The sequence below is a fragment of the Pelmatolapia mariae genome, linkage group LG7, assembly GCF_036321145.2.
Source record: "Pelmatolapia mariae isolate MD_Pm_ZW linkage group LG7, Pm_UMD_F_2, whole genome shotgun sequence".
NCBI lineage: Eukaryota > Metazoa > Chordata > Actinopteri > Cichliformes > Cichlidae > Pelmatolapia > Pelmatolapia mariae.
In genome coordinates, this window is record NC_086233.1 from 13,354,900 (window position 1) to 13,381,766 (window position 26,867).

Below are 26,867 nucleotides of genomic sequence, written 5' to 3' on the forward strand. Positions count from 1 at the left end.
CTGACTGAAATGTAGGAGTCATTTTCTTTGCCATTGCATACCCAAATAGAGAAGCTTGTAACAGTTGTCAGGCCAAAATACATGTACCCTTACTACCATTACCACACATGACATGAATGTTAATAACAAAATTTATTTTATGTAATTATAAGTGATAGCTTATTGTTCCTTATAATTTAAAACAATTATCTTTACATGGGGGTGTTAAGCTAGTTGTTAATCTGTAGCCACCTTATTGCTAAACTAAGCTAGCTAGTTTGTGCCACTAGCTTCATAACAAATGTTATGTGCTATCCTTCGTGCCATGTCTGTTGAGAAGAAAACAGATTTCTTAAAGTATAAAAATATTCTTTTAAAGTTGCACTTGCATCAAGAAGAATAGTGTTGGTGTTTAAGTGGTGAATTCTGCACATAAAGTTGATATCAATTGGACTGAAAGATACCTTAAACAATATGGTCATTTCCACCCGGGTACTAGCAAGTTCTTGTACTTTAATAAAGTACCTTTACATGATTCACAGTTTACTTGTGCTGGGCTTTGGTGGAGCCCCTCAATTCTTCCACTGTCTGGAACAAGAGGTTTTTAGCTCCTTCCCATTCAAAGTTGTCTTCCTTCCTTAAAAAGGAACCCATACCAATTCTAATTAACATCAGAAGCAAGAAGAGCAGGAAAAAACACAGAAACAGAGCATTTAGAGCACTACATTGATGTCATTTTATGCAAATACATTTAGTATGATCATCCTCCAATGTAACTGTGGGTGTGTATTATATATATAGAATTTATATATAGTATAAATAAAATAAAAATATGAAAATAAATAAAATATTAATATATAAAAGTAAATAAGGAAAAATATAATGGGTCCAATTTAACATATATGGTCATGCCCATCTGTGCTGTCTTTGTTTGCACGACCCTACCAGAGACCAGACTTTTCAAATATATTGATTGCCTTCAAAGACACTTTGCTACCATGTGCTCTTGCGTTGTCATTCTGCTGACTTGCATTATCTGTCACACATCCTGTGAACATCCTGTAATAGGTATTAGTAACTTTTGCATTATGAACTTCCTCCTTCATAAATGGGTGAATATTAATTTTACACAGCTCCAGTGCATGTTATTATCCTTATCCAGGAGATTTCTCAATACCACAAAAGACCATTAGTAAGATGTATATCCTTCACTTGTTTTTCTTTATCAGCATTCATGACTAGATAGATAGAGCTGCTTTTATAATGCCCCACATTTAAAAATCAATTAAAAAAATTCACCATGAGTGTAACAGACACTGACTGATACTCAATCTGTAGGCAAGGGACAGCACCTAGAGCCTGATTTAAAGCACAGTCCAATAACTGGGGGTTTTGACCACAGCCCAGGCCTGATTTATGTATACAGAAGAACAGTCAGTGGGATTTATCCTCCCAGATTCTTTTATGTCTGCTCCAAATGTCAAGGTGGTCAAACCAGAAACTCTTAGCAGTGTCTGAATGTCTGAACATACCTTTGTGCCAGTTCATTAAGTGTTTGGATTGGTTTAATTAGACAGTTACATTTTACTTACTGGTAGTGCTAGGTGAACTGTCCCTGGAGTTACTGAAATATCCTCTGTGAACCAGCACTGTACTGATGTCTAGGTTTAAAAAATGAGTTTAGGTGTTTTCCTTTTTCTATGCAGCTATTCAGAGGTATTTGGGAGATACAACAACAGGGAACTTAAATCATCTTTTATTAATGTACACTGGGTGAACCCACCCTTCAGGGACTGCCTGCCGCATTTTTAGTGTTCACCAAATTTATTCCTTGTTTCCCCCGACAAAGTTTAATATCCCCACCTTTTTGTGTGTGAATTTTTTTTTATTACATTCTTACAAAACCACTCTTAAAAGCGTTGGCTTTGAATTGTGTCATTCAAGTTTCATAATTGTAAATTCACTCCCTTTTCTTCATGTTTAAAAGAATGCGAACAAGAGCATGTCACAGCAGGTTGACTTTAGCCACCACTTGCTTGCAGCCTGTCTGGGAATATTCGTGCCCCCCTACTGCAGGGTAGTATTCAATCTCCCCCGCAAGCCGCTCTATGTTAGCATGATCCGGGTAGAATCCCTCTCGAGTAATTTCGTCCAGGAAGCACTCCATTACATGACCTTTCTCCAAAAGACTGAGAGGTAAGATATCAGCCTCTGTCCAAAGCGGGTGAAGCTCTTCCAGCATGCTACGTAAAATAGGAGTCAGCTCTTTTACCAGATTGCTATGACGACCTGATGCTGTCATCGCCATGGAAATACTCGAAGAGTTGTGCAGCATATGTTTGGTGATGTGTGCATGACCCAGGTTGCTTAGAAACAGGTAAATAGCATTCAGGTATTCATTGGACTGGTTGGAGGACACGAGCTGCAACAGCGTGTCTAGGATCTCGTGGTGCATGTGCTCTGCCTCGTCGAAGATGAAGAGCGGAATTTTCTCCTCCTCCTCGGCTCGTTCCACCATGTCTGAGATCAGAGCTGAGAGGTCACTGGCACACTGCAGGGCGTTCGCCTCCTGGGGGCAGTGGTGGAGCACATAGTACTGCAGCACAAGCGTGTCACCCACCACGGAGCGGAAATGTCCGGCCAGTAGGCGTCCCAGGTGGCTCTTACCTACCCCGGTCGGGCCGTGCAGGGATACCACCAGAGGCTTGTTGTGGACGTAGGTAGACAGGTAGTCCTTCAGGTGGGACAGCAGGCTCTCCACAGCTCCCTGCTGCCCAAACACTTCCCTCCTCAGTGTCTTCTCTAATCCCTCCAGGTCATATCTAAGAACGTGGTCATCCAGGTTCTCTATGGCGTTGTAGACCTGAAAGAAACAAACCACAGCTATTAAGAATATAGCCGAGTGCAGGGGCATTTCCAGAATTCATTAAAAAGGGATGCACTCCTTGGACCAAGAACACTGAAAACAAAGAGAATTATTTTAGACTCATCTGCAGTCCTTGAACCTTTATATAGACAGTATTACATATAAAGTGACACTTCAGAAGGTTTTAAAAAGAAGAACAATTCTGTACTTAAATAAATGTAGAATATAATGCTAATAAACTTGTTGAATTTCAATCATTAAACTTCCAGATATGTCAGAATATACAGTTTAAAAAAACATCTTCTTATTGAAAACAAAAGAAAAACCCCAATTTCCTGGTGTGTTACACAGTTTATTGTGCTAGATCAATTCATATATTAGCAATTCAAATTTTGCCAAAGATAAAACGCATTCTCACTGCTTTGTTGGGGAAGAAATAACTGACACGTTTACAGATGCATGCGTTATGAAGTGTTATGAAGTGAATGTAGGGGTGCCTGTTGCTCAGGAGGCAAAGCACATCATCTGCTTAACAGAAGACTATAGTTGTTCTAGACTGATTATCTTGCCCAAGGATACTGAATCCAAAGTTGCTCCTGATGTATTCATCAGTGTGAATCTTTAGATAGGAATGCATGTGTGAATGACAGTTGTTCTACTTTGAGTGTTCAAGCAGAAAAGTTCTGCGTAGGAGCCAGTCTACTGCTAACATCATAAATCCAATTTAATTAATAGTATACAGAATTATTTAATTTTGAAATTAAACTGTTAATAATAATATTTCTGCACTAAGTAAAGTATTAAATATGCAGGGTGATTAGATAGTGAGGTGTGTGGCTATGTCCTTGAAGCAGCATATAGTAGTCTTGCAGAGCAATGTTTGTGTAGCTGGTACATAAGAAGGGACCATATTTCTTACAGTTTTTAAACCTCAATTTCACTCCACCAAATATGTGTTTTTTATAGAGTATCCAAATTTCAGCAAACATACTACTGTATAAATACTACAGTCACATGGCGTTCTGTGAAAATGTTCTTTTTGGCATGACTGTATATCTTTAGAAATATATAAATATACTGATATACAGATTATCTCCTTGGAGTTATACGGCAAACAGCTGAGAGTGATTTCCGCCCAGCTTCTCACTTTGGCAAACTAGAACAGGAAATACACTTGGACCAGTTTTAAATATTTACATTTGAAATGGCAAAATAAACCATAAACAAAGCTGCAAGATACACGTGACAATAAAGCAGCTGGGTGATGGCTGGATTAACCAATCTCTGCTGAACAGTGCCTCAAGGTTCCTCAAAGATGAACACACCTTAGACTGATTAATGGCATGTTGTATTTCTCGTCTGAATGAATTAGGACATGACTGAGCAAGTAGAAAGTCTATATTTAATCATACACATGAGCTGAAGATAGAACAAATTTCCCGCCCTTCCTATTTATACTGTAGCTGGCGACAAAAGAAGCAGACTAGCAAGAGATGAGTCATAATAATGGAAGTTATTCATTCATTCATTCAGTGGTTTTGTAAATCAAATTCTTAATGGCACCAGAAAAAGGTCAGAGGAGCACATTAGAGAAGCACTCCACCACTTGATAGCAGCTTAGTTGGAAAACGTGTTGTTATTTATTTACCTGGAGAAAGACGATGGCAAAGAGCAGATACAGGCAATATTTGGCTCGGCTGCGGTCCTGCTTTGGTGCAGCCCTTCGTCTCCCTCCTTCGGGAAACAACACCCGTTTCTTCTTTCTCCTCTTCTTCCTCTGTGGGATGCTGGATGATGGAGAGGAGAAGGCAGTGGGGGTGAATCCATCAAAGGTGAAGATTTTGGGGCTGGTTCGTCCTGGGGCGCCCGTGAGGGCACACTGGCCCCCCAGGGCCATCTCTTGACGCCGTTTCTTCATTGCTTGGTACTTCTGTTTGATGCGTATAACGGCGCGCAGAGTGGAGGAGATGTTGGAGAGACTGGGGGCTGGACTGCCTCTCCCATTCTCACTTTTCTCTTCTTCCATCTCCGTGTCTCCCTCAAGCTCTTCATCCATCTCTCCCTCGAATTCTCCCTCTGTTTGAGAGGCAGAGATGCTGCTGTCTCGGTCACTCATCTGCAGAGAGGAAATGAAGGACTTTGAAGAAACTACACCAGTGCATCTTAAAAAGTTCACACATAAATGAAACTATTTCGAACCTTGTTATCTTTAAATGTTCATGATTGTGGCTTAAAACTCATAAAAATCTGAAACCCAGTATCTTGAAGTAGTTTAGTACTTTAGACTTTAGTCATTTGAATTCAAATGGTCTAATTTAATACATGCAACCACAGTTGGAGAAGTCCGCTGGGTTGAAAGTTGTCCAAATGGCAATCATGGACACCCTGCACAAGGAGGATAAACCCCAGATTGTTATTGCTAAAAGACAGGGTGTTTGCACAGTGCTGTATTGAAGCATAATAATGGAAAGTCATCTGGAAGAGAAAGGTGTGGCAGGAAAATTTGCATAAGCAACAGGGATGGCTGCAGTTTTGAGAAAAGTGTCAAGAAAACTTGATTCAAGAACTTGGGAGAAGTTCACATGCAGTGAGACTTGTGTCAGCGCATCAAGAGACACTGCACACAGTCAGCTTCAGCAAAGATGCCGGAGTTGTTGCATTCCTCATAACAAGTGCTTCTGAACCAAAGACTGCATCAGAAGTCTTAGCTGAGCTGAGGAGAGAAAGAACTGGACTATTGAGCAGTAGTCCAAAGTCTTCTACTTAGGTCAAAGTAAACTTTGCATTTTGGGATAACTTAGATTCTGGAGGAAGAGTGGAAAAGCACAGATTCAAGGTGTTTGAAGTTTAGTGTGAAGTTTCCACAGTCTGTGATAATCTGAGGAACCATCCATCTGCTGGTGTTGCTGATGATTGGTCCACTGTGTTTTACCAAGTCCAAATGTAATGCAGCCATCTACCAGAAGATTTGAGAGCACTTTGTGCTGCTGAAAAGCTGTATGGAGTAACCAGTTTTACTTTTCTGACAGGACTCAGCACGTGCCCATGGTACCAAAACTACTACTAATGGTTTGCTGACCATGCTTCAGTAAAAACTCTGCAGCAGAGGAGCCCACAACCAAGTGCTGAGTGTATAACTGAACATATTTTTCAGATATTCAACTTTGCTATGTTATAAATCTTTTCTTTGATTGCTTTTTGGCAATGTGTAACCTATGTATAGGATATGTGAAAGTTTCAGCTTATTTTCTGTGGTTTGAACAAAAAATAAAAACATGTTACATTTTTATGCACCAGTGCAATATGATAGAATCAGCATTGAGAAATCCAGTTTTGGGGAAAACTCATTTTCCCTAATCTTAATTTTGATTCCAGTCCCTATGATGCAAGACATCAACTTCCTCCAAAGTTTCCTTTAATAGTGGTTTTGAAGGCTTTAGTCTTCTTATTTACCTGAAAAGGGGGTTTCTGTTTTCAGTGTTGCCTTTCTGCTTCCCCAGACTGGCCCAAGAATCAGGGTTAATGATATCTTACTCATCATGGCCACATAGGAACAGGAAACGAAACGGATGATGTAACATCTGAAATACAATGCTGTCTCTCATTTGTCTATTTTTTGTCTATTTGTCTTGAGCAATACTTCACTGGAATTTTTGTTTGTTTTTGATTTGGGTTCTTTTTGGATATTGTCTGCTTTTTCATTAATTTTCAGTCCACTTCGTGTACCTGATGCTTTTCAGAGGAATAAAACTTATGAATATTTCAAAGTTAAAACACAAATAACTAAAGTGATGAAATATAACAAACAACTTAAGAAAAGAACTAACGTTAACTAGTATCTTTTGGCACATTGTTACTAGCAGCCTGTCACAAGACCACATTATTAGTTCCTACTTCCTTAGTTGGTTCTACAAAAAAATGCCAAAAATAACACAGGCAGGGCAAAAAAATCTATTTTTTTCACCAACAAGGTGATTTTTATCAGCCAAAAACTTATATCTGTCAGATATTCTCGCATACGTTAGCATGGTTTGCAGTGTGTCGTGAAAAATTTGAGGAAACGGAACAAGCAGAGGAAAAAAGAAGAAGTGGCAGGCCTTCAAAACTATCGATTGCAGATGAATGGTATCTGAAAGTCATGTCCTTACAAAATAGGAAAAACTCCAGCAAAGACCTGACACAAGACCTGAGAGATGCATCTGGCCTTTCAGTTGATCCATCTATTGTTCGCTGAAGCCTCATTAGAAATGCTCTCAGTGGAAGGGTGGCTGTCACTTGGAAACTGGAAAAACAGGCTGAGGTATAATAAAATTACACAAGAACTGGAAACTGGAAATTAATGGCAACACTGACTCTGCAGATATCGTCGATATACGTGGAGGTGGAAGAGTGAGTATCTACGGGCATCTATAAAACTTGGTGGTGGCTCTGACATATTTTGGGGCTACATTTCACCCAGTGTGTTGGGGATGTTGTCACAATTTATGAAATTATAAATGCAGAAAAATACCATCAGATCTTGATCCACTATGCAATACTATCTGGGAAGCATCTGACTGGCAACAATTTTGTTTTTCAGCTGAATAATGATCTCAGACACACTGCTATTGCATTCAACGTATACCTTGATAGCTGGAATACCATTAGTCTTGGATTGGTCAAGAGCGCAGTCCTTAATATTATTAAAGCAGTGCAGGATAATCTTGACAGAAAATGGAACCAAAGCCAGCCAAACCCAAAGAGCTTTGGAATGTCCTTCAAGAAGGCTGGAGAACCATTCCTAAAGACTACTTAACCTCCTAGGACCTGGCGTCCACATATGTGGACATCACATTTTGGGTTATTTAGACCAAAATACTCAATTTTGCTCTACAAGGGCCTGATATCCACTTACGAGGACATTATACTGCTACTGTTCTATCAAAATTTTAAACGAATATCCTCATATGTGGCTCTTATTTTTCTTAAAAACAAAAATAAGGTAAAAAAAAAACAAAACTGGTAATTGTTTGTTTTTACATTCATCGGGCCCCAATATGCCCAAATATCAAAGAGAAATTAAAAATGCATGCTGTGGAAGAGTTCGGGTCTTATGAGGTTAAAGTAATTACGAGAAGGCTTGCTTAAGAGAATTCAAGCTGTGTTGAAGCATAAAGGTGGTCAAATAAAATACTGACTTCGACTTTCAAGCTCAATAGAATTGTACAACTTTTTTTCTCCTTATATACTGCATTTCCATGGATGTTTGCAAGTTTCAGTTTACTTCTATTTCTCATTTTCATAAAGAAATGAAGACTTTTGCATTTATTGGGGAAATATCTGTGTCTTTAAGCAGCCATGCTCTATTATGTTACCCTGTCAAATAAGAACTGTGTACTGAAAATTTATTGAACAGCAATGCTAAATGTGCACTGTATTAATGTCAGCTTATTTACTAGATGAAATACACATTATTTGCTTCTTTGCTAAGTTAGTGTATTCTAGCCTTATCATCATTTTCTGTATCTCTATGGTTGTTTTGTATCCCTTGGTATAAGTTTTGCATGAGACATAGATGACAAAATTGATACCAGTATCATATGGGTTTGGAACTTTCCCCCCAAGAGCCAATTAGCATAAACTTAGCATGGAATGACTGGAAACAGGGGGAAGCTAGGCTGCTACATATACAGTACACTATTTTATCTCACCTGACAGTAGCAGCAGTGGATTTTTAGACACAGCAAGATAATCTACTGGCACTCGCTAATCTATTGTAACTTTTGGAAATAACACATAAGTGTTGAAATATTGCCATGTTTTAATTATATATACAGTATATCTTTATTTTTAGTGTTCATGCAAAAGAAAGGACTTAGTAAGCATCCAAATAAGAAGAGCTCAACATATACACCCAGTCCTCTTTTCTCTTAAAAAAAATCTTTGTTCAATTTAAGTAAGATCCTCCCAAGCTTCTAACAGTAACCCCACGCTGATATTAGATACTGAAGTGGTGGACGTCAGAAGACATTAACAATACAGCTGGTCCTATGTTTTGAAGCATACTGGAACTCACAGCTGCATGAAATTTGCACGTGAGGAAATGAATTCTGAGAACAGCAGGGTGGCAAAAATAGCAAGGAAGAGAGACCAAATGTGAGAAATAGTTGCAGGTATAACAGTGAAGAAAAAAAAAGGATGACACATGCAGCTTCAGTGGCTGTTAAAAATGTAGCCAGCATTTCCGGTAGGGTTAGAAGATTTATCTTCTAAGTTCCTTCACTGTTCCTTTTGATGTTTAGTATGCTACATTTTTATTGAATTTAATTAATCTATTTAATATTTTAGGCTGATTTTTTTGTATTTTATTCATTTATTTATGGGTTTGTTTTGGGGTTTTTTTTTTTACAGAGCTGTTTTGTTTTTCTTCAAAACCAATAGTCAGATTAGTTACATAAATCACTTTGGAAATGTTGTTCCACAAAGAGGGAAGTGAACCCTCTACTAGAACTTTCTATGGCAAACCAAAACGCAAACAAGTGAGTGCAACCTTCACAGGAATCTTAAACTTCATAAGTTCTGCAAACTCGTGCGCTTGAGGTTCTGAAGTAGGCTGTGGTTACAAGCTTGCATTTGTAACCGTTTTTGGTCATCAAAGGCTGTCAGGTTGACCCTCTGATGGTGTACTTGATGTACTCCCTTGGGTATTCTGCACACACAGAAACTGTAGTGCAAAGTCTGTCTGCAGTATTATAGCGCACAGGCTATAGGAAAGGAGGAACTATGAGTGAGTTACACCCAGAAGAGCTCAAGACAGCGGACAAGTGTCACATATAAATTAACACAATCATACTACAGGACAGAAAATAACTTCTACTAAAAGTTCTTGATGCCAGCATTAATGTCAATGAGAACTGAGCAGAGCACATGAACAATGATTGGAATCTGAGTTGGCTTGTTCATCTTGGCAAAGAGGCAGCGTCATTTCTGGAAAAGTTATAATACCCCTGTGTCCAAGCCTCTTTTACTTCAGCATAAAAGAATTCAGGACAGCATGTGAGGGTAGAAAGACTGTATCTGTGCTCTTTGATATCTCTTTCTAGTCTTTTCCACATGCAGATACCTGGAAGATATGGCATACCAGAGATTTTATTGCTCATGAAGTTGACTGTACAAAAATATCTCTTTGTAGTGAGCAGTTCTTTCTTGTTTCGTGTGTGTTTTGGCCGTGGAAAGTTGAGCAAATATACACAAATGAGCCTCACGCAGAAAGTCAGTATCCTTCTAAAACCTTTTTCTTTGTCACTCATTTTACATACACAACAGTTGATTCACCAAGCTGCACACTCTGCTTGCAAAGCTGTTAGGCAAAACAAGGAGAGGGGATTTTAAGTGGCAGAAGAAGAAAAAGTTTTTTTCTTACCTTTATACGTGTCTAAAGCATCTAAAAATAAAAAAAGAATTTTAGTGCAAGTCTACTCCATAGCTCAGCACAGCGGTGAGAGCAGAGAAAACGTCCATACAGTCAACAGCTCAACTCAGGAAGAGCGTTTCCCTCTGACTATCTTACCTCTAAATCCTGTTTTCAGCCATATGCTGGCTCCTCCTCTGGCTTCCTCTTTTATTCTCGCATTCTTCTGTCCAGCTGCAGCTCAGGCTTTTTCACAGTTAGCTATCAGCTTTCACACGTGGTTAGAAAACAGCTCAAATGTACCCCAAGTACTTTCATTCCCACGATTAAAATGATATCTTAGATGACACACATATCTTTTTAACTGCTGGTAATCAAGTCAACAAACAATGCGTTCAGAATTTGTTGACGTGGTTTTGGTTTCTTGGCTATGCCAGTAATGAGATACGGGAAATGTCAATCATCTTACGAGAACCCACAGACTTTGTTTCTCATTAGCATTTATCACGGTGCACTTATTTGTATATTCAGTGGTGCAAAAGATCTCATATACTTGATGTAAGGAAGATTTCAGGAGGCTTGTTTTCCTTAAATTTAGACCACACATTCAAGTCAATTCAATTTTATTTATATAGCGCCAAATCACAACAGCTGCCACAAGGTGTAAGGTAAAGACCCAATAATAACATAGAGAAAACCCCAATAATCGTTGCATTTATTTCCTCTCTATATGATTGTAAATGTTGTTTAGGGAAATATTTGGGGACATTTAGGGCTGCTGGAAACTGTGACCATCTTGTTCCTGATTTGATGATTTTTCCTCAAGGATTAATCAATAACTTGAAATGTCTGACCCTTGTAGTTCCACTGGCTGATGAAACATTAGAGGCCATACTTGGGGATATAAATAGAAAAATAAAAGGTGTGGAAAATGTTTGCATGCAGTATCATTTGCCTATGACTACAGTTGTTACTAAACACAGGCACAGGATTGAAATGTCATTAGGAGGGAGGTATAGAGTGTGACAAATGACATGTTCCTAAAACATGTCTTGGAGTGTAAAGAGAAATGCATGCCAATTACTGGGTAGATGGTGTGTCTACCAAGACCAAGCTTTTTAATCTGTCAGTGTGTCTGTGTTTTCCAACTATGTACACAGTTTACTTTCAACAGGCTGCTGGTAATAAACTGTGAATGTAGTAGACTGCAGAAGGATTAGTTAGATATGACTGCATCTTCCTTGTGGTAGATCTGACAGTCTGCACTTTAACATCACAGCTGCGTAGTATGTCATTTCAACAAAGATCATTCGTCACTTGACGGCAGCCTAGTATGCATCTGTTTCAGCTTCACACACTTTTTACCCCAGAACAAGAAAAACTTCAGAAAATGTTTTATTGAAAGTGGCAGCACAGTTTTAGTGTTAACAACAAAAAACTGAACACTTTCATGCCAAGAAAACAAACAAACAAACAAACAAAACCCCAGCATGAACTGATGTTTTCAGGAGCACGACTTGCCATATTTTGTTTTTAAATGAAAGCTTCTATGGCTGAAAAAAACAGCTCTTTATCTCCTCTCTGAAAGCAGTCGCTACAGGTACATTCCAGCTTTTCTCTTGATGATCACTGTGGAAAAACATCTTTTCATTTAACCTTCGAGAGCGATACTATACTCATGTCTACAAACAACAGTAACCAGCTAGCTCGGTTCCTGTTGTCGTCATTGGCTATATGTGTGAAATATCTTGACAGACAATGGAGTCATAGTTATCATCACGAATAACTGACAGCAAATCTCACATTTCTGAAATTATTAAACTGTTCCTTTTAGGGGGCTGTAAAGAATCTTTTGCATAGAAATGATCTTTTGAGTGGCTGTTTATAAAAAAAAAAAAATCAATGTGTGCTTTCTGCACCAGTTTTTAATTAAGGCCTTAGGGATTCATCTAAAGCTTTATTGTGAACATTTTGCAAGGGAAAAAAAATCTTAGTATTCAAGGAGGGAGCTGAGTCACTTATTTCATCATCTAGGTTATGACACCATGTTCAGGATTGTAACTGTAAAGGTCACAGATGCTTCTGGCATTTTTCTAAACAAGCTCTAAGGATCACAGTATTGTATGCAATGGTATTGTATGTAACACATAACCAGGGTACAACTAATGTACCCTGGTTATTTTAATCATTTCTCGGAATATCTTAATGTTTATATGGCATAATAATACAGATGCTTATCATAATGTCTTAGAGCCAAAGGTCAATGCCATCAAATGGCACAATATTTGTAATTTAAAATAAATCTTTAAATGGAGGAATAATAGAATAGCAGCCAGTAATATTAAGAGTTTTAAAGGGTAAATTAAAAAAATCGTATTAGACTGTAGTTTTAGAGTCAATAACTACAGTCTTGGGAATATTATGGGAGAAATTCTGAGAAAGATTTCCAGGAAATTAGCTGGAAAATAAGGGATACTGGGACAATACAGATTGATGGAAGGAGCAGTAAATCATGATCCACATAGTTTCAATAAATCATTAGCAAACATACACAATCCTTTGAACTACTTCCTGGTAATGCTGTAGAATCCTCTGAGGTACACAAGTTGTACTAGTGGTTGGGAATCACTAACCTAGATGGTGAAAACATGGCAAAACATGCTTCCTGCTCCTCATACAAAAATACTGTGCATTCTGTGAATACTGACTCCTGTCCCAATACAATGCACTGCTGAAAAAGGCATTTTCTCCTCCATGTTCTCTGACGAGTGTTTCTACTGAAAATGGAGGAACAAAAAGAAAAACAAAAAAACATTGGAACATAACAGATGAAACAGCCGAGTCCAAAGAAATGAAGGAAAAACTCAGAAAATGTGGACATAAATTTCCTTGATTCTACTCTCACTTGTAAAAGAACCATCTTTGCATTTTAAAATAATAAAAAGATCACGCAGTGTTTGAAAAGAAGTACTATAATATGGTACTACCTGGGCACAGATGAAATATTTCTGATCAAATAAATATAAATTATGATCAAAATATATACTCTTAAGTTTTGGAAAGAGAAGAGGACATTTAGATCACACTGATGTTTTGAGTGACTGAGCGATCCTCTCTTATGCTCTTCTTGTAGGAGCTAGGAGTTATGCTAGGAAAATGTGCAGGTAAATATTATCAACATTTACTCCTTCCTGCCTTTACCCTATTGAGAATTACAATAATGCAGATACACGTTGAATAAAGGGCTGGGCTCAGTCACAAACATGTCCACAGTGAGAAGCAGCAACACAGTTTCTAGCATGTTCCAGTTGAGTTTAGGCCATGCCTACTTCCTCTTCCTGCCTCGGCCTCTTCTGCCCCTGCCAGAGGAGGGGCCTGCTCCCGCCGAACCCAGAGCGCCGTCAGATGGGCTGGCTGGGATGTTGATCTGTCCCTCTTGAATTTCGCTGCGAGCCTCTGGTGGAAGATGTTCAATCTGCTGCTGGGTCTCCAGATAAAACATCACGTCTCTCAGCTGTTCCTGCAGTTCTGCTATTGTTCCATCTTTACGATCTTCTATAAAAGAAACCAACGAGCAACAAACAGTGAAAAGGTTAAAGTAGAGCTAAACGTGTTTATTCATTCACTCATATTTATCCAGACAGATGATAACAGTTTTAACTAACTAGCATTTATTGAGTTTTATTTAAAGGCCCAAGCAGTGTCAGCTGCAGGAACCCTGTGTTTATACAGATTTGTTATTACTATTACTCCAACACTGTGCTCTTTACTTTTTTCCTGTTCAACAGTCAGTCTGCTTTACAGGTCTTAGATGTATTAAGTTGTGATCTTACACATCTAGTCATTTGCTAAATCCTCAAACGACACAAATAACCAAATGAGTTATGTGTCACTGTGGGACAGACAGCCATTTATACATATATAGTTTGCTGTGAAGCTCTGTAAACTTAAACACTGTTGCAAAGTCAGCTGAAGTCCTCTCAAACACTGTTTGAAAATTTTCACCTGACAAACTTATCATTAAAAACATCAAAAGCTACTTTAAAGCATTGTGGGGGTGGAACTGCTGAGGCATTTACGCGAGGCTGAACTCGTAAACACAATGTAAAAGAACAAATGCTTTGCTTGAAATGGACTTGAAACATGCTACTGATTACATGCAACCCCCATTGCTGACCTTGTTGTGAACTTCCATAAACATGTAGAATCGTAAGCATTAGAAAAGCTATACAAAAAGTATGGAAATCTACAGAGATTATAATCATAAGGTCTGAAGCTGACAATCTAAATATTTTCTTCCCTAAGTGCTGATGTGAAATACAATGTTCAGTGTTCTATTTCCTGTGCTAATCAGCAGTATACAACGAGGAAACAAGGGGCGTAAAGTCACAGATCTTGGAGGGAAATTCTCAGCCACACACAAAATAGAAGAAATGGGGGCGAAAAAAAAAAAGTGCAACCCTCTAACAACCACGTCACATTCCACACATCACTGGAGGTCTGCCTTTCAGCTGGTATTATTAGCAAACATTATCGCTGATGTATTAGTGTTGCCATATATGTCAGCTAATTAATCACAACAAATGAAATTTACCAAACATGCAAGTATAAAGTACTGCTTGTCTTATCTTTCCATCAGTCTCAGCTTTGTTTTCAGTGATAAAGCTGAGACTGGCAAAGGTGATTATCATTATACCAATGCTGGCACTGTACCGCAGGCGTTCTGAAGACAGACAAGAAATTGTGACACTTGTGAAAGTGTGACTGGGAGAAAGGATACTCCTTCTTCTTAATACCGTGCTTAGCCGATTGCCACCCCAAAACGACTTCTGGTGTTTTCATACAGACAAGCTGGTTGGTATAGTATTGATCCCATTCAGCTGTCCTAAGTCAACTCCACAGTCTTGGATTTTACCAGTCTTGGAAGTGATACTGCTGAGCTGAATATGAAAACTCTCATCATGTGATGAGAATTTTACTAGAGAGCAAACAGATTTTTGGTCTATTATAGATTACCACAACATATATATGATAACATTTTTGCCCGTGTGTAATCTCTCTCTCTCTCACACACACACACGGTTGCAGATGCTACCACTAATACAATGTAACTCTATGGATAACATTGAAATATATGAATTATATTTGATTAGAATGCTGTCACACTTATGTCACTGTGGATCAAGTTTTTCTGTTCCTAACCCAGATTACTGATTTCTGCATATCCACCACCTGCATATCAGCTGCTAATAAATGAAGCTGCACCACAATTACTCTAAACAAAGAAAAGACTGCTATACCTCTGCCAAGAACAGATTACTGTGTTAACATAATCAGTGGCTGCACTGTTGGCAAAAACCTGAAAGAGCAGTTCAGTTAATAAAGTTTACAGAAGATAAGAAGATGCCATTTCTGGGTCAGCTTTGAAGAAAAAGAAATCTCATTGAGCTTTCAAAATAATTTAGAACAAAGCAACAGAAACAGCTTGTCTATACAAATGCTGCTTTAGCTCGATTCATATAACACAAAGAGCTTGCAAAGTAAATTCAACATAACATGGTGAACTCGTATGATCAGATCATCATCTGTCAGTACATGTCAGTGAAATATGAGCAGGAGGACTGTGATCATTTCAAGTCGATTCCAGTCAGTTCCAACAGGAAAGAACATGTATGTCTGTGGTTCAGGAGGCAGAGCAGGTTATCAACTATAGCTTTGTGGTTCACCCCCCGGCTCCTCCAGTCGGCATTCCAAAGTATTTCAACGCGTCCCCGGGCATGAGGCTGAACCCTGAGCTTACCCCCGATACATCCTTTGGAGTCTGAGTGTCTATGAATATGCTTAGGTGAATTGAAAAAACAAAACAAACCAACCAAACCAGACATGCGCGCACGCACACGCACACGCACACACACACACACACACACACACACACACACACACACACACACACACACACACACCTGCATGTATAAATGGGTGTGTGACATTGGGTAAATGAAGCTTGTAGTAAAAAGTGCCTCAAGTAGTAAACTGCTATGCAAGTCCAGTCCATTTAGAATATAACATTCTGTTAAAGAGTCAAAAGTCTGACATTTTTACTATATTTTTACTACATTAACAAACAGCACATGTCCAGGAGGATATTTGTTTAAATAATCTTGATCCTCACAACTGTGCCAGGAAAAATACAGGTATGGTGAAACTGTAAACCTAAAATTTCCATTCGAACCTCTGACCTGATACTTAACTTGCCTCAGGCAAAGCAGTGATGAAAGCCGCCTTGTGTTGAGTCCAGAGCAAATGGTGCTCTGATAGTAATACACTACTACTGTCAGTAAATGCCTTACACTGCAGATTTTAATCATAAGTAAAGAAAATTTTAATAATCTGAAAATATAGACGAAAGCTGGTTTGAAAGCAGAGAGACTGCTTACAAAATTTTTGAATCTCCTAAGTGTTTGACTCTGTCCAGCTGCATTAAAAACACTTCTTTGGTGTATGTGGTTCCTGTCTGCTTGCAGAATGACTGTACTCAGCCGCAGGCTAAGCAATTTGTTAATGATTTGCAAATATTCCTGTGCAAAGAGGAACTAGTTTCTCACTACAGCCCTGAAATAAAAATAACCCATGCTGTTTCATAGTCAAAGGTCCTTTTTTCATTTTGAGTATTTACATATTCTAAGCAACCAGCAGCCAATCACTGGGAACAGTCCTGTTACTCATTCTTCTCTAGCACCAACCCGTTGCTCTAGATTCTTGACTACTTTCATCAGTTTCTGTTTAAAGCAATAGGTGATGCAATAGTGAACTAGCAAGCTTGAATAGTGAACTAGCAAGCTTGAAGTCAAAATATCTAAAAGAATCCTTTCTGTACTCTGGCCACCAGTGTTGTACCAATTGCCTTTACCTCATGCATTTGGAGCATATACACACTAAAATTAAAAATATACAAATGAAAACTAACAAGAAGTGTACAAAGAATTCAGGTTCACATTCATTTGTAGCCGGTGCTATTTAATGCCAATTAAAGAAAACCTTGAAAAAGTCTAAATTACACTCTTCTATCAGCATGTGTGCACATGCTGTGCCAAATTGAACATACTACACTTCCCTGTTGGTATATGTTACTCTGAACATAGGGTATCACAACGGTTTTAAAAATAAAAAAAATCACACATTAATCATGGAAATATTGCACTGTATTGTTCACTCTGAGGCTTCTTTCATTTGTGAATTTGGCAGGCTGACAAAATAATACGTCCAGCACTTGAAGCGTTTTTGTTTTTTCCTCTCAGTTGAAGCATCAACATCCTCAGAAGTTCCATTTTTTGCTGTGCTTCGACAACTTGATATCACCACTGTGATAAAACTGTTTATACCAGCATGCTACAGTTTTCAACCCACTGAGTTAATACAGAGCATCAATATTGAGTACTAGTACATGACTTATTGGTCTCTCTTTACATACCACTTTCTTTTGCTTTGCGTTCCTCCTCTGCCAGCTGTACCTGCAGCTGTGCCTGATTGGCTCTCAGACAGCGGTTCATCTCCTGCTCCTCCGTCAGCTCTTGGCTCAGCTTCACCACTCGACTGTTCAACTGAGTGCATCTGAAAGTAGAAATGCAGCAGTGCTGCATGTTGTCAGGTTCCATACAAAAACAAGCCCTATAGACCATTTGGTCTAAAGTCTGGGTGTCTGATTGGGTTTAATTAAACTAAGAAGTTGTAATGTAAATAAAGCTTTTAACAGCAGACACTTTGGCTTGTTATAGCAGGAAAAGCAATGTTACTATCAATTTGAGCCTGCATCATAGAAGTGACACACCCAATACCTGGTTGGCCATGCAACAACAAAGATCTACTGCTCCACTGCACATTTTGCAAGCCACAGTGACAACTCTTCAAATAAGGCATTTAATCCTATTTCCTCTGTAGTTCCAGTTATTTTAAAAAAAAGCACAAAAATGCTTTAGTAACCTGTTGTGTATCCTGCCATTTCCTGGAAACACCCACTTGAATCTCCTAGAGTTCTGGGAAAAGTAGCTGGGAGTTGTTGGGATCCAAGTAAGTGCTTGTTAGGGCATTTTCAGCTGTCAAACAATCGTTTGCTAAGGAAATGAGGAATTTTCCCACCTCAAGACTACATATTGAGAGCCTTGGTTGAATTGTTTTATCTGCTGTGGGGATACTTTATCTCCTCCACTAAATAATTTTTAGAGTTTTAGTTTGCGTTATACACTCAAGTCTATAGTGCAACCACACTGTCCAATTGGTTCATAAAAAAGAGCACAGATACCAACAACTACTGGGACCACTGAGCACACAATATAAAAAAGTAACCGAACACCTACTTTTTCTCTATGCTCTGTTTGTCTTTGGTCATTTCTCCTAACCGTCGCTCTAGGTTATCACAGCGCTCCAATGTCTCCTTAAATTTCGCTTTCATGTTGTTTATCTGAAATATGTACAAAAAGATAGAGGTTAGAAAAAGGCAGCTGGGACAAAGGACCTGTGTTTTGCATTTCCACAAGAGGGCAATAGATAAATCAAGATGGACAGGCACTAGTCAAGAGGACTAAGCTGGGACTGGGGTCCTATACTACTGCACATGTGCTGCTTAGCAAACCAATCCACTCTAAACTGCTAAGAAATGTACATTTTATAAGTGAATAAGTAGCTGTAAGTGATAAGTTATATTAGTGTCTGTGGCAATTGTTCATTGTATTTGGGGCAGCTAGTGAGTCCTTTGCTCTCAACAGTTCTCCCATGAGTAGATATAAGCCAATACTGTTCAAGATGTTGCCAGCAAGCTAACATGATGTAACACAGTCTAACTTACAAGTGTTTACCTTTGTGTTTGCTATGAATTGTTCATTTGTGATTATTAGTTCAGATGTTGTATAAAGCACTTTGAGTGCTCCAGGAGAGTAGAAAAGCGCTAAATAAGAATCAGTCCATTTACCATACCATACATGTGTATCAGTAAATTGAGTGGAATCTAGAGCACGACTTCTATGCCTCAGTTTGGTTCTTCTAAACTTTACAGCCTGATATAAGTCAATATTCATTAAGGGATTGCAAAACTTGTGTTGCATTTGTCCATAAGTACCTCTTCAGCTGTCTCCTTCTCCAGATGAACAATCTTATTCTCCCAGTAAATCCTTTGAGACTCGAGCTGACTTGTCAGCAGGTATGAGTACTGCAGACAGAGAGAACTCATTTAGAACATTTTGATGTCGATTGCCGTTACAAAACAACAACAGCAGATGCTCACCTCTAGCTGGAGTGCATCAATTTTCTCTGCCTGGCAGGTGTCTCCCTCACACTCATACTGCACCATCTTCCCGTCAGTCTTACTGGCCACAAGCCGATGTACATAGTTATCTACAATACCAGCAATAGCCTTAGTCAGGTATTATATTTTCCAAAACACATTTCAAAAGACATCAAATAAAATCATTACAGACTATTCTGTCATTTTTACACTTTGCCTTCTTGTTTTTGGCTTCACTGTCTCTCTAGTTACTACAGGGCAGAACTGTTTGCTATCAGGACTTCATAAAAGCTGATAATGGGTCTGGCTCCGACTTATTTAGGTATTCTTCTGCCCCCTATGGGGAGAAAAATGATTGTAGCAGCAAATTATTCTGGTAATTTACAGCCACCCTCCTTAAAGATGAACTATTCTGCTCATTTTCAGCTTCATACTTTTTGTTTTTGGAGTCTACCAACAACTTTGCCTGGTTTGCGGCTCAAAATAATCTTTGTATAACTTTGTATAAGGTGTTTCATCTCTTCTCCCTTAAAACCAGCTTTCTGGTGATAGGTTTGCCCTTGTAAACAGAAGTTTTGAAGATATAGCACATGAGGTTAGGCTTCTGTGACCGAGATGGCCATATTAGAGCTATCCTTTCTCTATAACATAGAGAGAAAGAACATACATTTAGCAACTGAAAAGCAGTCTGAAGGCTGAGCCCAATATTGAACTCCAGTACAGTATATGAGCATCACCTGCTGTAACAGTATAAGTACAACAGAAAATAAGAAAAAGCAGAACATGCATCATTTTAACAGCAGCATGCACAAAATCCAGTACCTCCTGCGTAGTCCCAGACTCGGTGATTGGTAAGCTGCATAGCGTAGGTATGCTGTGTTTCTTCAAAGTGCTTGTAGGCATGGCGGCTAACGTAGCGACCACATCCAATATGACCGCAGATCAAGCATATCCACAGATTCTATGAAGAAAGATTCAATGAGGGACAAAAAAGAAAAAAGAAAAAAAAGAAGAAGGTTAAAAGCAAAAAGCAAGAAGATCAAGTGATTATCTTCTATTACACCACTGTGGGAGAGTGATACAGCTTACCTCCTGCACTCCACATTCAAAGCATTTGTTCTCTTCAACTGGTTCTGGTGTTTGACAGTACCTACATACAGGACACCTGAAAACAACACACATTCGGCTTTGTCACAAACATGCAGTTGTCTTTTGTAAATCAAGAGAATGCATGTAAAGAGCAGGACAAAAACAACACATGGCACAAAACGACAAAGCCTGGAGAAATATCCAGTGGAGTGAATATCAGGTGAATGCATTTAAACTACATCACAGAAACTATCACACATGATTGACTTAAAGCTGGCAGATAGAACAGATCTTTTCAAATACTTTGTTAAAGTAGGTCAGAAATAGGTTTTATGTCTAATATCAAGTGTTTTAAATTGAGTAAGCAAAAATTAGCTAACTACCAAGTTGAAACTGATGTAGTAAATACAGGGGAACTTGTATGTGCATTCAACTCACGAGGCATCTTCCCAGCGCTGAAGACACTGGCTGTGAAAGCTGTGGTTGCACAGAGTGGTGAGGATGCCATTAACAGACTCGTCCATTCTCTCCAGGCACACAGTGCACTTGGGCAACTCAGTCAGCTCCATCACTGGAAGACTGGCTCCCTGAGGAGAGGGAGCAGGAAGGAAGGAACGGAAGAAAGGAGGTTGATGATAAGAGACAAGGAATCACTTTAAAAAAATTCTGGGTTTTAATACTGAAACAACAGAGAAGGACTGATTTAAACTGACTTATATTCGTTCTGGCTGCACACAATGTAAAGGGTGTAAACAGCAAACACCAATAGGTGAAATGATATAATGTTATTTTTGTGCCTCTATTCTGAGTGCACGTAAAAAAAATTTGCAAGCGCAAATGTTGCATTTTGAGAAGAAAATGATTTTGAGGGAAGAAAAGTTTAATTTGAGCGAACAAAATTCATTGCTGCATGCAAGAAATGTATTTCAGTGTTTGCTATTATCCATATACACACACAATAATAGCCCCTCTTGCTCAGTTGTTGATATTTGCTTTTGCTCAGATCTCTGCTCTGTGTGCTGACAGACATCTGTGGACCTGCTCTCAGTGTGTCGTTCCCGCTCTCAACAAACCGTTACAAGTGTGCCACAAAACCAACCAATCACAGACTTGGATGCAAAAATTCTGATTGGAGACCAAAAGAGCCAATCAGCTCGCTAGCTACTGCATTCCGGACACACGGTCCAGAATGTAGCTAAATCCATTTTCGGTTAGTATGTTTAATTATTATATTTTAAAATATATAATTTTTATTTTTTATTTTTTGCTGGTTTTAATCTAGTTTAAACTAAATCACTCCACTGGATTTAGCTACATTCTGGACCGTGTTTCCGGAATGCAGTGGCTAGTGCACAGAGCAGATATGTTGAGAGGAGAAGTGACACACTGAGAGCAGGTCCACAGATGTCTGTCAGCACACAGAGCAGAGACCTGAGCAAGAGCAAATCCAACAACTGAGCAAGAGGGACTGTTATTGTGTGCGTGTATATGGATAAGAGCAAACACTGAAATACTTTTCTTCACTCAAAATAATTTTCTACTCAAAATGCAACATTTGCGCTTGCATTTTTTTTTTTTTTTTTTTTTTTTTTACATGCGCTCAGAATAGAGGCACAAAAATAACACCATAAGATGACAAAAGCACCTTTATTAAAGCAGAATGAGTAATATAAAATGCCAAAAAGGGGTTATATTTAAAAGCAGTTCTTAGAAACTGTTGCAGTTTAGAGGGAAAAAAAATCAGTATAAGTTATGGTCAATGTTATATTAAAACACATTTGGCACACTGCCTGCTGTAAGCCAGCTGTTTCACTCCAGACACCACTGACAAAAAAAATAAATAATTGTAAAGCAATTCTATCTCCCAAAACACAGGATCTAATTAAAAAACACAAAACAAAACAAAAAAATCACAGTTTTTGTTAATGGACTCTGCTGAATATAAAAAAAGAGTGACTTGTTTCCACAAATCACCAAACTTTTTCTTTGTTTTTGTTCCCACCAATGCACTTGTAACATTAACTGACGTGTATCTCTAATATTCTCAGATAAATATCCTCTAATAACTTCACAAACACCACCCACCTGCTGCAGACTGAATAATGTGTAAAAGCTAAAAAACAAAAATCACTCACTTCTTCAGACTTGATGACCTCTGCTCGCTCCACATAGACCAGCTGGCACACTGCTTCCTCTATAGAGTTGAACTGGCGGCCATTGCATGCTGTGTAAAAACTGTCTGCGTCTGCCTACAAATAAGAGAGCAGGAAACGTATTGTATTTGGAACAGTTATATACAGTTAATTGTATTAAAGCAGCAGTTAATATTCTTCTGTCATCTCTAAGCATGAAGCTCTCAGAACTCTGAATTGATCAAAATCCCAAGGTCTATTGCCAAAAAACTGTGAGAATATAATAAAACTGTAAAAATCAATATTACTATAGTTGAGAAACAAAACTAAAACATTCTGCAATATGGCAGCATTTTTTTATGTTACAGAGAGGCTGAAAACTCTGAAGTGCCTAAACCTCACATCAAGTACCAACAATTATCACTATTCATTGAATTTTTTGATGCAGGCTTACAAAAACATACACCAACATCCTTCAAACTTCACTTGCGGAGGGAAAAGTGAAGGACATTATACCTGTGTGCAGAATTTAATGAGAACCATGTATTGGTTAGGGGTAGAGTCCCGTATGATCTTCATGTGCTCCATGACATCATTAAAAGGAGCCATGAGCTTCATAAGGTCGTGGCTGGTCATGGTCGCTGGGACGGTGATGATGCACACCATAGCGCTGCGCCTGACATCTTCAGTCAGTGATGTCATTTTGCTGCAATAAAGAGCAGGGAAAAAACAAGCAAACAAGAATTGTGACTAAAACGTCAATGTTAGCTTGAAATGGTGGAAGTGAAATGGCGAAATTGTATCATTACATGCAGGTTGAGGTGGACTCTGGAGTTCGATAAAGAAAGCATCAGACTTTTATCAGCTGAAATTTAGCTGACAATGATCTGGTAAAAAGTGCCCAAATCACATCTGTCATAAACACACAAGATGAGACTCACTTGGTCTTGTAGAGGTGCATGATACCGTGAATGATCTCCACTGATGGGTTCCCGCTGAAGAAAGAGATCTGGTCCGGGAGCTGCTTGGAGGGTGAGTCCGGAGCTGTGCCTGTTGCAAACCTCCTATCCTCTGCACCCTCCTGACTGTCTACACCAGTCTTTGCATCCTGAATTTCACTGTTCCGCTCCTCACGTCCACTTGTGTCTGGAAGAGAAATTCAGCAATTTAGATTATATATATTTTTAATGTGTATGAACAGACAAAACCAAACTTAAATTGGCTTACTTTCATTCCTGCTTACAAGAATTAAAAAAAACCAAAACAAAACATTGGTCTATGAATATGTAAAATAACTCCCAAAAAGACTTAAATACTTAAATCTATCCTAATTAAATCCATTTATCAGAACTGATTACATTTGATTAATCTGTTCTTGTGAAAGGGTTTTCCTCATTTCTCTAATTTGTGTCTCCTCATTTGTCCTCCACACGCCTGCCTGTGAGAGGAAAATCAATCTCAATGCACCATGCTAAAGGATGTCTTCATTCTTCAAACACAGCTGCGGGACAGAGGAGAGAGGAGGCTTGCCAGATGATCCTTTGGAGAAGTGTTTTTAACCTCCATGCATGAAAGAGCTGGCTCACAGGTAGAATAGACATGCGGCCTATTCTACGCCTAAATACGCCAAATGTTCTAATTATTTAAAATGGCTTTAAAATTCGTTGCTTCCTCAGCTCACATCTCTCGGAAGGAATGAAGTAAGATGTGAGTAGAGGCGAAAAGAGAAACTGAGGCTCTACAAACTAAGAAATGAGAAGACAAGAAAGAGGATGAATATGTATAAATGGCACATTTTATTTATGGAGGCCAAAGGTGACTTAAATTACTTTGAACATGGCATGGTTGTTGGTGCCAGAAGGACTGGTATGAGTATTTTAGAAATTGATAATCTACTGGGATTTTCCAGCACATCCATCTCCACAGGCTACAATTCAGACAGACTGACCAAAGCCAAACAGTTAGGTGGATGTGAAAAATGTTGTCTGTTGTCAGCGGTCCCCAACCCCGGGCCACCGGTCCGTGAGTCATTTGGTACCGGGCCGCGAGAGTTGAGGCTCAGCTGTGAAATTTATGGTTTTCCGGGTTTTTATCGTTAACTTGGTTTCCCCCTGGGTCTTTTCCCGTGTTGTAGTTGTGTGTCTTATTTTGAAAGAAATATTTATGCATTACCATAGTGACCAAAGAGCATTAAGGGGCAGAGAGGAGGATGTTACTCTCAATGTTGTTGGTGCATTTCAGGAGGACGCTGCTAATAAAGTTACACAATTACACAGTGAATTTGCGTTTATTATTATATTTATAAAATACCACAGTTTTTGTCTTGGTCGTATCATTTTATTTTGTTGTATTTATTCGCAACACCTTAAAGGCCGGTCCGTGAAAATATTTTCTGACATTAAACCGGTCCGCGGCGCAAAAAAGGATGGGGACCGCTGCAATACAATATGTTTGGGATGTTGTGGAACGGGAGATATGTGTCACGAATGCGTAGCTAGCAAATCTATCATCATATAGACCAAAAACTCTGAGTAACAGTTCCAGCACCTTGTTAGCCCTGTGCAATGAAGAATTAAGGCATGTCTGGATGCAAAAGGGGCCTGACATAGTAGGGGTAAACCTAACAAAATGGCCAGAAAGTATTGTGTGTTTTATACATGATACACAGTCACCTGATGACCACATATGGAAAAGAGAGTGTATTTTACTGGTGTCAGTATTTTACACTTTCATTTTCTTCCCTGTTATTTCCTACCTGCCTGGCTTTTCAGAAAGATTATTTACTAACCATACAAACGTTGACATTAATAGTTATTAAGATGCTGAATTAGGTTCAGTGTGGTAAAAACTTTGATCCCAAGACAACCTTCCCCAAAGGACAGTAAAGTCTTGCACTTAGAGCTGACCTTTTATGCTTTTCATATTTTATGTCATATATAGGTACACTTAAACATCAGGAAAATTCTTACTTGGGCTGGGCTCAAAGGTCTCTATCACCATGTCCCCCATGGCTCTGCTGCCGATGTGCTGGTGCAGCACAGCTGATCTTTCCAGGTCGGTTTTTCCACTCAGACTGTGTTTGGCTAAACCCAGAGCTTTCTCCTGCAGCTCCTCCTCTGACATGCCTTCAACTGCACACGAGAAGAACAGAGTCAGGCATTAGCTCTAATGAAGCAACTCGTTAGTTTGAAATTACCTTGTGGAAACAGTAAAACGACTAACAGTGGACAAATGGGTCTTCACGGCTACTGTTGGTTAGCTGTTTAACTTTGAGCAGATATTTGAAAATTAAGAGAATAAAACTCACCAGCGCAGTACTGGAAACCTTGTGGAAAAGGTGACTGGTCGGCTAACTCCAGACGAATAACGACCAGCGACACACTCATGTGTTATAACTGGGGCTGCCACTTAACACAGAACAAAACAAGCCGCTGACAGCTGAGCTAAAACAGCTAGCACGTAGAGCTAGCTGGATGACTGGCAAGATATTCAGTTCGTGTCTAATTACAGTAAGCAGACAAATACAGCAGAAGCAAAGAGCTTTCAGTTTAGCTTTAAAACTTTCATTTTAAGCACTGTTTTTTCTTTCTTTTCCGCGCATAAAAACACAAATCAGATTTGTTTTGAATGCTAATACAAGCTAGCTGTGTCGAACCACTTCCCCTTCTTCTTCGTCTTCTTTAGTTTTTTCTTCTTTAATTTGAGTAAGGCAGAGTAGACGCTACAGCGGTGCATTACTGCCCTCTGCTGTTTTTCTTTTTGTTTTGTTTTTTATTCTTGTTCCTTTTTCCGTGTGGTGTGACAGAAAAAGATACTAAGAACAGATGGAGGCAGATATTTTGCTCTCTCTTTAGGCGACCCCTAAAGAGAGCAGCCAAAAGAAGAAAAAGATGATGATGACAACTTTAAGAGGAAAAGGTGTTTTTCCTTGTATTGCAAGGCAAAATGTCCCACATTATTTCTCCCTTTGTCGTAGCACATTGACATTTTTATGACTGACTCACTCATGACAGAAGTACATTCTCATCATAGAGCAGTCTCTTTTATTTCCTTACAAGAAACCTTTGACAAGTAAACACATATGCTGGTCTTCAGATAAAACCTGCCTCAGAACCTTCTTAGTTACTTCTGAAT

The 26,867-nt window shown here is 38.9% G+C and overlaps 2 protein-coding genes across 2 annotated transcripts; both read right to left on the reverse strand.

Annotated features, from left to right (window-relative positions):
- Positions 1–148: 148 nt before the first annotated feature.
- On the reverse strand, positions 149–10,468 carry tor4aa (torsin family 4, member Aa). The gene is made up of 4 exons (XM_063477982.1): positions 10,395–10,468; positions 10,248–10,268; positions 4,494–4,961; positions 149–2,842 (listed from the first exon to the last, which is right to left on the reverse strand). Exons 3-4 carry the CDS (start codon positions 4,959–4,961, stop codon positions 1,985–1,987), a joined length of 1,326 nt encoding a protein of 441 aa, XP_063334052.1. The 5' UTR covers positions 10,248–10,268; positions 10,395–10,468; the 3' UTR covers positions 149–1,984.
- A 1,654-nt stretch (positions 10,469–12,122) lies between these two features.
- Positions 12,123–26,401, reverse strand: brap (BRCA1 associated protein). The gene is made up of 13 exons (XM_063477984.1): positions 26,041–26,401; positions 25,703–25,864; positions 23,675–23,879; positions 23,250–23,439; positions 22,737–22,850; positions 21,040–21,188; positions 20,602–20,677; positions 20,335–20,473; positions 19,513–19,622; positions 19,348–19,437; positions 18,590–18,693; positions 17,707–17,846; positions 12,123–13,790 (listed from the first exon to the last, which is right to left on the reverse strand). The coding sequence occupies exons 1-13, from the start codon at positions 26,117–26,119 to the stop codon at positions 13,561–13,563; spliced, it is 1,788 nt and encodes a 595-aa protein (XP_063334054.1). The 5' UTR covers positions 26,120–26,401; the 3' UTR covers positions 12,123–13,560.
- Between the last annotated feature and the right edge of the window lie 466 nt (positions 26,402–26,867).